The 16,804-nt window shown below is 37.9% G+C and overlaps 1 protein-coding gene across 1 annotated transcript in view; it reads right to left on the reverse strand.

Moving 5' to 3' along the window:
• Positions 1-16,804, reverse strand: part of DCDC2 (doublecortin domain containing 2) — a 70,419-nt gene that overhangs the window by 15,948 nt on the left and 37,667 nt on the right. The window contains exon 8 of the mRNA XM_074829466.1: positions 829-929. Within this exon, the coding sequence (XP_074685567.1) occupies positions 829-929 (101 nt within the window). The remainder of the gene's footprint in view (positions 1-828; positions 930-16,804) is intronic.

Consider the following 16,804-nt stretch of genomic DNA (forward strand, 5'->3'; position numbering starts at 1 on the left):
GATCAGAAATATTACCTTGTGGCCTAGGTGTCTGGCCCCAAGCCATTATCAACAGATACAAAAAGCATAATGCAGCATCTTGTTGACTGGACACAAAGGTGAACAAGTTGGCAAATTCCTACAAACAAGTAAGATGAAAAAGAGGACTGTCTTGTGAGCAATTCACTAGTAGAAAAAAAAGGGTAATTTTTCAGCAAATAATTTAAACAGTTCTATTCTCCACTTCATTGGAATAAACTTTAACTTACCTACTTCCTGTATTATTTCAGTTCACATAAGTTTCTTTTAAAAACAAATCAAAGTAAAACAAAGGAGATATAATCTTATGTTTTGTTATCAAGAACTATTTATTGCACATAAGTCTTACAATTAAAAAGTTGGCCAACTAAGTACCACGTTGTTCCAACAGAAGAAAGTGCTGGCAGCTTTAATAAAAATCAGATAAATCCATGCCTGTTTGTGGTTCAGGCCTTCAGGAATTCTGACCTTGATTCTATGCCATAGCTCCTTCACACTGCTCCACCAGTATAAAGGGACTGAGATCCAGGTGGATCTATTTGGTAGGTTGTGACAGTAGGAAGTAGTGATTCTCTAAGGCCCTATACAAGCTCTCAGAGTAGTTCTGAAGCTGATGAAAATGTAACTGATATTTGACACATTAACAGAGAAAGGAATATTTGTTAAAGCTCCCGTAAAAGAAGCCATATCGTTGAGCTGTTACAATCATCCCCACAGAATTATGCTCTACACTTGAAAGAAATCGGGGAAAAAAACCCACACAACTTGTGATCCTAAAAAAAAGCCATTTACTTAAAGCTCGATCAATACCTGGTCCAGTGGAACTTCTACACAAGTATCTTCATCTTCCTGCACTTCAGCTGCCCCCCACATTTCAGACCCCTCTTCTGTGGCTTTGTAAATATCTTCACCTGCAATGGGAAAGATACAGAGTGGAAGGAAGTGAAGTCCAATTGTGACACTGTGTGGCATAATGACTGAACTGCATTCAATTTTGTTTCTGAGAGCTGGTTTCTGAGCTGACCCACCATGCCCTATACAGTTCTTTTAATGAAGTTTTCAGTCTTCCATTATTGTCAATTTGTTTTCCTTTTCTTTTTAATAACAAATACTTACATGCTACACCATTTGAGGAAGGGAAAGGGAAAGGAAGAGAGAGAGGGAGAGGGAGACAGAACAGAGACTGAACAAAGCCCTGGATCTGAAGTTCCTTCACTTCTGTCAAAGGTCAGGAGTGAATCTGAACTTAATACCTTACAATAACGACAAATTACTTCTATTTCTACAGTCAATGATAGTACCCTCTAGTAATTAGCATTATAACACACATCTAACAGAAATCTCAGGCTCTGAATCACCGACAAACATGGTGATTCAGGATGGAAGTAAAAGAGTAATAGAAACAGTTGGGATTAATGCTACTCCCCACTCCTGGGCACATGCAAGTAGAATTATAGCTGAAACTCCCCATCCACATTAAAAAAGCACATGCTCCTAGCTAACAAGGTTAATGGTTACAGTGATATTCAATTTTGCAAAGATTTTACACCATTTAGTTTGAGTATATTTTACCCCAAGTATAAGTAAAAACTAAGGGTCTTCAAAGTTTCTAACACAGGTCTTTCAGTATCATCTAACTAGGAAAGTTAAGACAGGTACATACAGAAAACAATTTCCAAGTGACACACATTCCTCTTCCTTCCCTCCAAACTGAAAACAGCACAGAAATTAAAAGCACAGGTTACTCAAAATCTTCTCCCTTTCTCTCTCCATCTATCAAGGAAAGACAGATGATCCTATGCTGATGTGTTCATACCCAACATAATAAGTAACCAGAATAAGAAAGAGGAAAAAATATTTGTGCTGGTTTGGACTGCCTCTTAATTCTTCATAAAAGGATGTGAATTTGATAATATCAACTGACCATGCAAAACTGATCTACATTGCTGGACACTGTTAAACAAACAGCCCTAGTGTAGCACTGAACTATTCACAGAAACATTGAGAAGAAGGAAAAATAATTGATAAAAATCCAAGACTTTGAAAAATCCGGAGTCCACTTGCATAAAAAGTCAGCATTGACTACTCTGGAGGTTAGTTTTCCAGTTACTTTCTCATCACTGTGAGAGCCAAGGAAAGAGCTTACGCTGGGTAAAAAATTCTGAGACATACCATACGACTACAAATGTCTAACTGAAGGGGAGGTGCCAGCTCATCCAGATGGCCTCAGATGTCTACTGACACACCACTGACCAGAGCACCAGAAACGAAAGCCATTCTCACAGTTTGAAATGGAGAGGCAGAAATGGGGAAGTCTATGGAACATCACAGTGATATTCTGGAGTGGTACAGCTGGCTGCATCTTAGGAGATGCAGTCTCATGGACTCATGGATTTTTCTCATGGACATAGCAGTTTGAGTACCTGAGCATCAGTCCCGCTGGAACCTCCCCCCCCCCCCCCCAAAAGATATATACTACTTGGCCACTGAAATTACCAGTGTTGGAAATACCACAGGGTTCTTAGCATCTTTGGTTGGATTCTTACCCTAAACATCTCACACATCTTGAAATAGGTCCCATCTTCATACTTGGCATGGAAATAATAATTTTCTTGTCCTAATTCCCTTTTTAATGTGGATTATTAAATATAATGCATCTATTGTAGTATGTTCCACTGAAACCAAATAAGGACCTCCAGTATTTGCTGGCAGTATGGTAAATCTTGGATAATCTACGTGTACATATCTCATTACAGACCCCCTTTGCCAAGACAGGGTTTTTTTTGAAAAATTCAGCAATAAAAACATGGAGTGGTTGAGAGAAGCAACAAAATGCAGTTGAATGGGTACTACTTCTACTTTTCCAAATTATCAGTGCACTTCACATTTCCCATTTTTCTGAGTTTTCTGAGGGACACAAGGTTCTGTTTCTCTTACCTGATATTATTATGGTTGCCTCTCATCATAGACATTTGATTGAGATATAGAATAACACAGTATTCTGAGACGAAAATGTAATGTGTTCCTTGAAAGCCACTGTGATGATTCTCCTAATTCAAGGCCTTCCCTTAAGCACCTTGCCTTAGATTCCTTGGCTCACTGAACTATGAAAAGTCAAATCAGTGTCTAAGAGAACTGCATTTAATATCACCATCATTCCATTTAAGACTCTGTAAATAACACCTTTGTCTTCAAGATCCCCAAGCCTTTCAACCAAAATGGGGATTGTCTGGCCTCTAGAGGTAAAAGGATTTTGGTGCAGAGGTAATTCTCACAAGGGAGATGAACATGTGTTGGCTCTGGAGGTCAAATCCACAAAATTAATTTCAGGAGTTGAAGATTCTCAATTTAAAGCACCTCTGCTTAGAAGAGTAGATCAGCCTCAGAGCTATGCTGAATAACCCAGCACAAGGAGACAGACATGCAGCGTTGTCAAAAACCTTAATCATTAAACCAGGAGGGAGTGAGGGCGAGGGAGGAAGGCAATAAGTTTCTACCCGGGTCATGCAATGAACTTTCCCATTTGAAACAGTGTACCCCAAAAAGCTAGTAACAGAGGGATTTCAGTAAGCAAAAACTGAAATCCCCATGGGATTTCCTTCAAGTACTTTCTAACAGGTGTCTGACCAGAAAGCTGGTCATAAATGAAAAGAGATTAGTTGAAAAGAGCTCTGCACAACCTTCCAGCATCTCTCAAGGATACCACTGTTCCTTGTCTTGCACAGAAAGCACTCGAAGTGAAATAGCATTCCTGCTCTTCCACAGAATGGAAGATGCCAAATCTAGATGGCAGGCTGCAATGGGAAAGAATAGCAACCACAGAATCACAAAAAACCCTTTGAAGACAGTGTTTTCAGACCAAATGGGAAATTATCCCATTTTCAGAACAGCTATATTCTTTGAAGAAAACAAGTAGTTAAAGAATAGCATATTTCAAATGCATACAACGCAGAAGATCATTAGTTGGTTTCTGAAAGGATGGCAGAAAAGATTTGTTATCAGAAAAGGAAAAGAAAAAATTATTTAAAGAAATAAGAAAATTGACAACAAAAGGGAAATGAATTATTTACCTCTGCACAAACATGAGAGTATGGAAGATAAATGTCCAAAACACATGTACCATTAATAGTCAGAGAAGGAAGAAAAATACTTAGATCTGAAATGTGCCAAAACAGGTGAAGAAAAAAATAACACTAACTGAAAAATGGGGAAGTTGTAACACTTGAACAAATAAAAAATTCCAAAGAAAATGGCAAGGAATGAAATTAGTCTTACATTACGACATGTACTCTTGTCTTTTGGTACCAAAAGTGAAAAGAAATATAAAAATTGTAAAATAATTTATGAAAAAATACCTTGATTAAATGGAGCATTAAGAAATTAGCTTAAAATGTAAACATCATTAGTGTTGCTCCTTTACTTCAGCCAGAAGTATTTACACTTTTTGCATGTGAATTTTGAAATATCTGGAGAAGTGCAGCTGAGTGAAAGGCCAACATACTACTTGTTTATGTGATTCTGTGTCAAGATCTTGTCAGTAAGAGTTTGCAGACCACATTAATCACTATTACCACTGCTGTGAGTTACTCAGCACCTCCCAGGCAAATGTGTTAGGCTGGGTAATTTTGCCTTATATTTTATAGGTAATATTTCAGAAATGCTTTTTGGTTTAGGAAAAAAAAGCACCAAAAAAATCTTATTGATGCAATATTTCACATCTCTGTGTCTGAATCATTAGTCAGTTTCTACATATGTCTCTAAGGGAGGAAAAAACAAGAAGACATTTTAGAAAATGCTATAAATTACACGAGAAACCATTTTTGCAAGTCTTCATTCTATATTGTTATGGGTTTATATTGCAATCTCTACCGAAGTTAGAAATAAGTAGTGTATCTTACTGAAAAGAGAATTCCCAGCACTTCCATTAGATGGAACATTCATGCCTTCCCCAAATGGTTCATAAAATATTGTAGATTAAACATGCTCCTCATACTAGTTCTGACTTTATGTGCCTCAAACTAATTGAGAATTGGCCACAGCCAGGGTCATGGCAACACTGGGGCAGAAATGCTCTAAAAGGGGATAAGAAAGGAAGGTAGGTACAAGCCTACAGTCAAGCTGTGGCATACTCAACCCATTTGCTCCAAGTTGAGAATATGATGGCAGCAAAGGACTCAAGGGTACTTTGAGCTCCAAAATGTCTCCCTACAGCTTTGCTGACAAGTATAAATCAGAGGATTTATTTCAGCTGGGTTCTCAGTTCTCCCTGCTACAGTAAGTGCTGCTTCTGTCAACAGGCCAAGTAAAATATTATCGAGAGTCTCCTGATCTTCTGTGAGGATAGTTCTCCATGGTGTCCAGACAACCAGAAGAGACTGGAATTTTTTGGGTTTTGCCAGTCACTGTGTGAAAACAGACTGTCTTGGGCTAAAAATCACCACTGTTTTTTATACCCTATACAGAGAGAAGTGAGGTAACTCAAACAAACATCTCCTGTTATTTCTGATTATTTCAAAGGAGGGTCACGTTCAGTAATTCAGCCAAGAAGGGGAAGGAAGAACCCACAGAAGGGCAAAGAACAGATCACGAGAGGGAAAAGGCATTCAAAAGGAGCAGCCAACTGGAGAGAGAGGATATGCAGAGGCTGGAGGATATGGACACAAAGGGAGATGATGAGGGCACAGTAATGTTAGAATGAATGTGTGGAACAAGGAACTGTACAAGACCAAATAGAAAGATGAGGAAACACAGGTGAAAAATAAGGGAAGAAATGGAGTCCAGCACACTGGGAGGAAGGCGGAAAAATGGGTTACGGGTGGTGGAATAGTAGAAGCTTGAAAGAATGAGAGGGGAGGAAAGAACAAGCCATCAGGTACCCATGCCAATTTAAGCTTCTTAAAGGAATCTTCCTTCAGGAAAGCCTGAAAAGAGTAATGTTGTTTTACTAGTACCGATCTGCAATTGATTTCCATGTTCAGATGTTCCCACATATACTTGTTTGTGCAAGGGTGCAGCAAAAAGCAGCAATGAAAAAATGCTCATTGTTGTCAGGTAAGTATTTCTTCTTGATTTCTTATTTATTCCTAAAACAAACAATATTTAGTAAGACTCTGGATAGAGGCTCTACAGTCTGGGGAAAGAATTCTTACAGCATTTTTGGCTTCAGGCTGAAGGGATGAATGAAAACTGCAACCACAAGTGCTTTCCTATGAAGCTTGTTCAAGAGTTATACTCTCACCTCTTGTCTGTAATCCCACAGAGAGAAAGACTGATGAAATCTCAAGAGGATCCAGACTGCTTCAAGCTCTGAATTCCCCAAAGCCTTGTTGAGGGTTACCAGGAAATGGAACGCTTGGAGACTGATAACAGCTCTACTGAAGAGAGGTAGCTAGTGTCTCAAAAAAGCGGTGAACCAACTCTACCTGCTCTAAGCAAAGTCAAATGACATAGCTGCTGAAACACTGGCACCTATTTTATGGCTAATCTCTACAGCTAGCAGAAATGGAGCCACACAAATAGTAAGAACAAGAGAACATTTTCAGCAGAAAAAGGTAGTGAAATGACATGAAGGACGATGTTCTCAGAAGGCTTAGCTCTTTGGAAATCAGGTCCAGAGTCCATGGGCTGGAGAAAAGCACAGTGGCCAGGTTTGGTTCAGAACCTTAGAAAGGATAATGACTGATAAATAGGGTGTGGAGTTTCTGATTTTGTACTTGGCCAAGGTCTATTTCTTAAAGTAAATGGCTTGGTCCTCAGCTGGTTTCAACAAAGATGAGAAAAGGTGGTACTGTATTCCTACAGTATTTTTTCAGCTCTATGACTTTGTTGCAAATGGAAAAATAAAACCAATACAATTTACAATGTTAAGACTGCTGTAAATTATGCTTCTTGCATAATGGCTCTTAATAGCCACAGATCTTCATCTTCAGAGTTACCTACTCTGTCCTGTCCCCTTATCCATGTCAGCTATGCTGGCTTTGCAGCCCCTGAGAATTCATTTATGTGAAAGGGAGTCCACTGACCATTCAGGGAAATTTTCTAGCTATTTTATACTTCTGGCTGGTCTACTCATAGGTACAGAACAGATTAATTATCAGCAACATCAAATTTATAAATGTCCAAAACATTTTGACTAACAACATTTCACCTGACACGTCACCAGTTGTCTCAATACACAGATGTTCAGTGTATTATGCAGTCACTCAGTTCAGTAGGTACAGAAAGAAGCAATGAATTGGTGCATGTATAACTGAGCAAACCTCGGCTAAAGTGCAAAAGTCATTTTCTGTCTGATGCCACTCAGTATTTCAGCTGGAATCCTTTTGTACACTTTGATAAACAAGAAAAAGCTATATGACTTTATTAAATAGTAGTTGAGTTATACATTGAACTAACTCATAACAAATCTATATATTTTAAATAATTAAGCATAGCAATTAATGGCTCTTATATAAGCTCCTTTCCTAACCAGCATTAACTGTAAAACATTTATTGTAGCACAAATTACAACATTATACAGTCATTAATGCATTTCAAATGTGAAACTGATTGATGTTTAGCAGTAGGGATAAAAAAAATCATTGTAATAAAAGCCTGCCCTGAATATTTTATGGAAGTCAGAGGCATTTACTAACTACAAACTCTGTATGTAAGCAAGGAAGTTAATGTGACTATAAAAAAAAATTAATGTGACTTACCACAGAGGCTGCCTCATAAAAACGTTAAGTCAAATTAAAAACAAAATGTAAAAAAATCTGTGGCTCATTAAATTGAATAGATTGCTATGAGGAATAGGGAGGATATGTGCGTTTATGCCTGTCTACAACATAATTTTCTTTTCTTTGTTTTGTTTTGTTTTTTTTTTAATTTCAAAGTATCACTGTTGTACAAGGCCCATTTCCAACAAAAAAACGACTACCTTGGTGATAGTTTGCATGTGTGTGTGTGCCTGTGACTTCTGTCATCAAAAAGTAATGGAATTAAAAAGAAACTGGCAGCAATATACAAATGAAACTCTTAGGAATATTAAAAAATATGTATTTTTCTTCACCTGGTACTATTGCAGCCTCAAGCTTCTAAGCAATTAGTTCCTCTCTTCAGAAAATACTGAATTTCTAATAAGATTTCACACCATTATGGATTGCTGACATCTGACTACCTCAACAGAAACCACAAAAGGTGCTTCTAGAGGTTGACCTTGTATGCAGCAGTCTCCTTTACTGATAGGAAATGTGGCAATGCTGGAGGAAAGGAAAAACTGCCTTGGTCAGCTGCAATAGCTCTGTCATCTTTATACATAAACAGCTACAAAAAGAAAGGACTGTGTGTCATAATACAAGGTTTTTTCTTCCTTCTCCCTGGTTTGGTCATTCACCTCATTTATTCTCCATGTTTCTAAGCATCTAATTTATTCCTCTATTTAAATGACAGATCATTAAGACCATTTGCTTTTCGAAATTAATAAAGTAGCTCCTGCTCAGCCACATCTTTTTTAATTCCATGCCTGTTCCAAAACTCAGCCTTCTCTTGGGTACAGCTGGGTCTTAAGGGCTAAACTGTAACAAAGCAAACGCAAAAGCCCTGAAACGTCTGTCCCGGTCCAGTCATTCCAACCTTGCATCAGTACACCTACACTCCATCCTGCAGCAAGGTACACAAATGGCTTTTCTGCTGCCAAGTACTATTTGCCCATTTTATGTTTTGCAATGTATTCATTTTACTAAAAACAACCCCAAAGAAACTCACCACGTGCTCGAAGAAAGACCCTTGCAAGGTCTACCATCACCTTAGTTCCCCATTTGCATCAGTATATTCTGGCTACAAAGATTCAGCACTGTAACAATACACCCTAACAGCAACAAGGGTTCTCATTTCTTGATATAGATTGTCATTTTATCTCCTATTATGGGAGGAATAAACCTACAGGTCCTGTAAAATCTCTGCAAATAAGAAACAAGATGATCATTCTTTCTTCAGCACAGTTTCTGCCTGCTCTGACAACATGGTGATATGGTCTATGTTTTAAGTTTTAATCCTAAAAGCCATCAGCAGAAAAACACAGACAACAAGAGTTTTAGCTCACAATTCACAGCTGATATTCAGCAGTCCAGGTCTATATTCTTTGTCAAGTTTATTGAAAGAAATTCAGAGCATAATAGCAGGAGTGGCTGCCATATGTGTCTGTGCAGGTTTCCCTTTATTTAAGGGTTGGCCTTTTTCTTCCTTTTTTTAGCAAAGAGCAAAAGCAGGAAATTGAAATGATTGCTACCTTTTAAGACCTCATAATACTCAAAACTAGATCTGAAACACTGTGGAGTGGCTCAGCCTGTCTCCAGTATAGTGCTTTTCCAAATCACAGTGAGAAATCAAACTTCGCATTCTATTATCTCTAGAACTTGTTTTATTGTTTGGGTGGGGAGTTACTTTGCGAGCCACGCGACCACAATTAAACTGTATTCGAATAGAATAGACTTTAAAGTGAGGGTGCACCCTTACAAGAATTTTCTACTATGCTTCTGAATTTGCTATTTTCTTGTTCAACTTCTGACAGTACACTCTTTATAGAATGTGGTGCAAACCAAAAAATAAGTAGGTTTGGTTTGGGTTGGTTTTTTTTAAATCTTAAACCAAGATGCTGATAATTAAATGTGCCTTCAGTGTAATTTTCATAAGTCCAAATTCTGCTGAACTAGCTGCACTGGTCTACTTTTTAAACCTCACATTTCCAGTTGCAATTACTGTTACATATAATATATTCAATATTATTTAAATTTCTACCGGTACAATTAGAGTCCAATCATAACATTAATAGCATGCCTTGTAGGTTACAGAAACCAAAGCACCAGCTCACAGTCTACTGGATTTGCTCTAAGAAGTGGTGAATTTAAATCTTGCACAAAGAGCTTTCAACACTAAGAAATTCTTTAATCATCTTGATTTGAGAGGATTATGACATGGATCAGCTGTAATATGAATGGCATGCTGCTGAAATTCTCAGTGTATTAAAAAAAAACCATTCAGAGTAAATACATGGCTAGCCCAACTAAACTCTGTTGGAAGATTAGGTTAAGCTTTAAATACACTATGAGCATAATTCTTCAGATGCTAAATCCCAGGAAACAATCACTTTCAAACGGTCTGGCACTCAAAAGAGAGAAGATTCCACATAACTGCTAAATTGGCAGGGAAAAGGACAGCAAAGAATATGGGATGCATTTTCTACTATGAATATTTTCTTTTTATCTATTTCCATACACTCCAAAATATGCATGTGCAAACTCACCGTGCAATTTATTGGTTTCAGATTAAAATAAATTAATCCCACATCAGTGACAGCTAAATGCAGCCAACTAAAATGCCAAGAGTCTTTTTCACCGTCCATCAGGAAAAAATAAAACAAAAATTGTAAGATGGTGATAAGTGCTTCCCTTATTCCTTCAAATTCAAAGGCTTTGGATTGAGTTTTTTTGAATAAACCTGCAAAGACAGCTGAGGAACTGCAATGAGCCTTCAGAGTAGACAGCAGAGCTATACTGATTAAAACAGTACTTGGGAGCAATCATTATCACTGTGTTTCTGGAGTTGTCTTCTAGCTCTCTATCAAAAATACATCTCCATTTCAAAATAAGAAATGTCATAATTCAAGGCAGGAATTACATACATGATACATCCAATACATCAGCATTTGGTCTAAGCTAGATTTCTAATTTCACTGTCAACGGAGAGAATGGGCATCTCCAGACACATTTGTCTCTCCTTGGCGGTTGGAGCCTAGAAGCCCAGCTTGAATTAATCCTCTAACCCTCATACAGTGGGAGGTAGGCAAGATGTATCTTGGCCTCAACAGGTTTCCAGCAGCAGCCGGGATTTGAAAATGTACCACAGACAAGAAACCTTTAGGATTTACTGCATCTTTCTTATTGCTATGGGGAAACAGACTGAAACAAACAGTGTCTCTAAACAAACAGCCTTTTCTGAATTTCTGTTCATGCCCTCTTAATGGGCAAGGCAAGGGTGAGGCCAAGTACACTACAGTTGGAGTCTTTGCAAATAGTCCTCTTTTAGTTTTTGCTGTGTAGACTTTGAATGCTATTAGCCTGAGCAGCACTTTGGCTAACAGCCAGTAATGCAGACAGACAATGGATGTGCTGATAAGTTTGGTGTGCTCCTGCCTGCTCTTACTTTTTCTCTTCACCCCACAGGACAGAGCTTACAGCTTGGCATTTGTGGGCAAAGGTAGGAAGAGAATGAAAGCACCAATTGCACATTTCCCTCTCAATTTCTGTGCCTCGAACATCTATTTGAAGCAGTCTTCAAAAGGCACAAGCAAGCTGGGGAGAAAGCTTCAATGTTCCTTTCCACTAACTGAATCTAGCTGAAATATTAAGCTAATCAACTGTATAGTACCAGTTGCCTGCCTAAGAGGGAAACTGATCTCATACAGTCATCTCCAGGTGAAACAGAAGGGCCTTGATAAAAAATAAACCACCGCCATTACCAGCTTTTAAGGCACTTTCATCATCCACTTCAGTCCCACTAGTCACGCAACTGCTGCAGGAGTCCATCTCACAAGGTGACAAACCAGGACAGAGTAAGGGAGAGATCCTATTGACAGGGAGACATTTCAGAGCACTAAAAGCATACACATTAGAAGAAGGGGAAGAGCTTGCACTAATACACAGAACAACAGCCTATATTCTGCCCTTTCAAGTTGGACTGGATGTTAATGCAGGTTTTCACTATAAGAAGAAGTACTGGAAACAAGAGGTGAAGAAAAACAGTACCCTTAGAAAAGGGCATGTATCCTCCTCGGCCCTCTGGATCCTAACATAGTGTCCCAGTAGTATAAGCTCCTTTCACTACCAAAGGGGAGAACAATGGGTCCTCAGCACGCTTGTAAATAAAGCATATAAGCACAGGATAAGTACAAATATACACACAGCATGTCTGGGTGCCATGGTCACTTATCTGTATTCTAAAACCCAGAGGCTCAGTATCTTTGAACATTAACTTCAATTAAGTTTTTTTGTTAAAAATTAAACTGGTTCTTTAATTCTTAACAAAATTTATCCAGAGTTTGCCTGTTGGTTTTCCTTCCTTTTAACTGAATTAAAGATTCTTGTTCCACAGATGTAGCACAGCATTCACATTAACTTGCAATGAATACTTAAAATGCAAAGATACAATATTCCTTGCTCTGTTGAGTTCTTGTCACGCTTCTATTATTTTAATATAAAGTACCCTGCAATTGAATAGCAAACTACTTTTGCTTTAAAAAGCCATAGCCCATAAATCAACCATCAAAAGTACACACAAGAACTTTTTAAAGAGCATCAGGACATATATTTAATAGATATGTTCAAAAGAATAACTTTGTATTAGGAAAAAAGTTTTATTTCACGCTCACATAATAACTTGGAGCTATAATACACTTCACAAGAAAGCTACAAAGCTATGAATTATGACTTGAATAAAGTCTAAAGAAAACTTTTCAAGCCATGAAGTTGCTTTATAGAGATGACTTATACAGGTGATGCAGCCTCTTCACTTTTTTGGTTCAGATATGTCACTGTGAAGTATCAGCCACTAATAATTCCTATAGTTAGGAATTACATAATTCTCTGAGGTTTTATCATTAGCTTTTAGCTCTATTCTTCCAACAGAGACTATAAATTGTGTCATATGAAATATGAACTGTTTTATCCACATTGTTTAATGATGATACTTAGAACACCATGTGTGTGAAAACTGCCATTAAATATTAAATAACAGCAATGAACAAAATCCTATGCTTTCCCAATGATTTATGTGGTGATTTATATTTAGGTTTAGGATAATAGCTCCTTCTTCACAGTAGATATGTGTAAAGCCTTGAGCTTCCAAATCCACATGTCCATGCTTAAATTTAAGTACATGAGTGAGCTTAACAAAGACACAAGTGAGTATGTGACTGATGGATTGGGTCTCTTCAGGAACATGCATTTTTACTTTTAAGCAAGCAGGTGCCAGAGTCTCAGTAAAAGAAATAAAATCTAGACTGTATGCTTAAAAAGGTTAAGCATGCATGTTAGTGCGACTTGGTGAAAAAAAGATAAATACACACTTAAGCACATTCTGAAATTTGGCTATTTTGATAGTGGTTCATCTCGACTTCAGACTCCATGCCATCTTCTGCAGAATTCCACACCTCTTCTTCAAGAAGCTTTCATACAGAGCACCCTTCACCACCAGGATCTCAAAATTCAGACCTGACGATAGTTACAAAACCTTTATCTGAGCCATGAGTTAACAGAAGAAAGCCATGCTGTGGGACTCAAGGATTAATTCAAAACTCAAGTCAAATAAAGTGAGACAAACAGAGGAATAGAGATCTTGATGCACTGACTTACATCACAGTATCATCCACCTCTTTAGATACACTTGCAGAAGAAATTGACACAAATTATTTTGAAATTTAGAAGGATGTGTCTTATGATATAAATACATCCACATTTGTGCCCAGATTAACCAAAATTTATAAAACCTATACTCATTAATATATTCAGACAGCAGCATATTAAGACTCTAGCAGCAAAAATTATAGAGACTAACACTATTTAAATAATTGACCTGAAACAAATCAAGAGGTAAGAAAAACAGTATTTTCTACTTCACATCTCTACTCTGCCTTAAAAAGCTTATTGATTTATCAGCATTCTTCATTACTAAATGCATGGTACACTTAATGTCAGTCATTCTAATTTATTGCCAGATTTCCTTAAAGTGGTTTCCTATGATTTTATCCTTCATAAGAATACTTACCAGCCACTGTAAGGATAAAACAGCATCAAAGATTTGAAAAGACATTAAGAAAATCTTTCTGTGGGAAACCAGACTACCACTGCATTCATATGGAAACAGAAAGTTATTATATGTCAGACACTAAAAGCCTCGTTTCACAGAGCTAGAAGGATGGAGGGGAAAGGAAGAAAAGACAATTCATTCTCATCTGTGCCATGTGCAAACTGTAACACTGTTCATGCAAAAATAAAAATGCATGCTCTAACCACTATATGTTTTTAGCCAGTTTTAAACCTCCACTGACAACTATTTAAAAGAAAGGTCTGATTTTCTAAGAAACAGAATGTAGCACCATAGAAACTGTTATACCAGATCAGATCTGTGGTTCATCCACATCAGTACCCTATGTCTGACAATGTCAGCACAGGATGCTTTAGGGGAGAAAAAAACCAAACCAACAAACAAAAAAAAAGAAAACAAAACCCAACAGTAGCCGGATAATGGCTAATCTATGCTTTGATTTGAAATACTCCTTCTAATTAGCAACTGGTTTAGAATTTGATATGTGAATTTTTACATCACATCCACAGTTTGTTAGGAATATCTATCATAATGCTGGGTATTATTCTTATCCAACCTAGTATTTTTAAATAAAAAGACTTCCCTTCTGATGCAACAAAAATCCCAGGTTCTTTTGTTTCATGTGTATTTTTTCATATCCCTAACCATTTTTTTCTTTCCATGAGGTTTTGCTAAGTCTACAATGCCCTTTCTGAGATGCAACTTCAAAGAATCACAGATAAGCTCAAAGTATTGATTTTATATACCATGGGATATTCACTATTCTTTTACCTATTGCAACGTCTTACTGACTCTTTAATGACCTCTGCTGTGGCGTCAGAAGAGATTTTCACAAAACTGGTTTAATCAATGTTTTTCCAAATATTTATCACTAAAGTAGCACCCTGTAAAGTATTTCAGTTCACCATTTACCTACCATTCTGCATTGCTTTTGCTTTACCAACATTCACTTGATATTGCATCATCTAGATGGTCACTTAGCTTTCCACATAGAAACTTCGACTTTTTTTACAAACTATGAATATACAATGCGTCCTTCATCAGTAAATCTTGCTGAGCACCCTTTTATTCAGCACTTTACAACCAATTATAGCAATGGGAAAAAACAAATAACTATTTCCTCAGAAACAGGTTTATTTCCTTAGAAAGAAGTTAGATGCTCTCTGCTTATTGCTCCCCTGATGCTTAATGAAACCTACAATACCAAGAGAATCTGAAAGGCTCCAAAAAAGATTATTCACAAAAGATATTCACAAATTTTCTTTTAAAAAGACAGATAAAAAGTGTATACATACACTATTAACAGCATCAGCTTCACAGATGAGCAATCAGCAATGACACAGGTATGAAAGTGTCACAGCAGCCTACAGTACAAACTAGAAAGCTGCTGAAAGTCAACTGGCTCAGTCATCAGCAAGAAGGAAGCCTCTGCCTCTGGTGCATCAGCACCACCTCAACAGTATGGAAAGCATAGCAGACAGCAGTGACTCCCTACAAGATGTCCCCTAAGGATAAAAAAGGACAAGTAGAAATGGAGTTGGGAACTTCTCCTGCAGCATATCTTCTCTAGTAGGAGTTCTCCATGGAGTTAATCAGAACAAAGGTTGTCAAAGACATTCTGGCTTGGGTGAGAAAGCTTTCCCTGCAGCAGTACCATGACCACTGCAGGGCACAGGTACAAGAAGTGGGCTTAGAGTACAGATTTGCTTGAAGACCCACCCGCTCAGAATACTGATTTCTGCAAAGTGCAGAAATGAAGTTTACAACAGCAGGCTGAAATCCAACTTCAGTAGCAGCTATGTTTGGGAACACTTAGACAAGAACAATGACAACACTGTTGCTTGACATACAGAAAGTTGGAAATAGCACCAGACAGGCCACCTGGTGAATCTGGTGCCCCAGCTGACATACCAGAACACATGTTTTCCAAAGAACACTGCAAATGATGGTCCTCACACTTCCTGTTCTTATTTCAAGAAGGTGGTAAGTACATTCAGATGTACTCCATGGGAACAAGAGATGGACAGGCAGATTAAACCCAAGCAGCCTACTGAGCCATGAACAACAAGCTGTAGGATATAGATACAATAGGTCATCTGGGTATGACAGTACTTTCAGTGTTTGCATATTTCTAATATTTTTTCTTTCCTGCTTCATTGGTATGCTAAAGATCACCTTAGTATGTCAAAAGAAGCAGGCAGAGAAGTCAGCCACAACATGGTCTGCTTGAAAGAGGCAAACTAGTTTGGTTCTTTCATTAGCAAGGAAACATTGTAGTGAGACTTCCTCACTGTGAGCTTTCTCACAGTGTAGAGAAGGGGCTGAACAGGTCAAAACTGAGCCAGGTGACTCTCCTATGATGCACCATAAAAACAATGCCAATGCTGACAAGGGCAGAATGTTTCAGGCTTTGCTTACTTCACACATCTACTTGTTCCTCAGATCCCCCACTAACAAGAGTTGTAGTCAGTGGGCTCATAAAGCTGATTTGACTGATGAGGGTCTCTAGGGAAAGGTTTTGAAGGGGACTACTCCGCTATCTACCTCTGTTCCAAAATGTACATCAACCAGCTAAGAACTTCCACTTCCCACCTGCAGATAGATAATTTGGTGGAAATACTTAATCAAGCTCCTGTGCTATATTTAACTCAACAGATAGTCTCACGGGTGAAAAATATTCAGCTAATGAGAAATAAAGAAACAAACTTGATAGCAAAACAGGCTATCAAGTCACAAAATAATATGCCTTTGGCAGTAAGTTTAACCTCATCACAAATCAAACAGCAGTTCAGTCCCTTCAAATAATAAAGGACAGAAATATGGTGTAATGCTGACCTCTGTAACCCTCTATTTTTACAGTCCAACTGGCTTTCTGTAAGGGCAGTCTTTGACACGGAGGGCTGCCTGGGCAGGAGGATACTGAAGT

The sequence above is a fragment of the Strix aluco genome, chromosome 1, assembly GCF_031877795.1.
Source record: "Strix aluco isolate bStrAlu1 chromosome 1, bStrAlu1.hap1, whole genome shotgun sequence".
NCBI classification, from domain to species: Eukaryota; Metazoa; Chordata; class Aves; order Strigiformes; family Strigidae; genus Strix; species Strix aluco.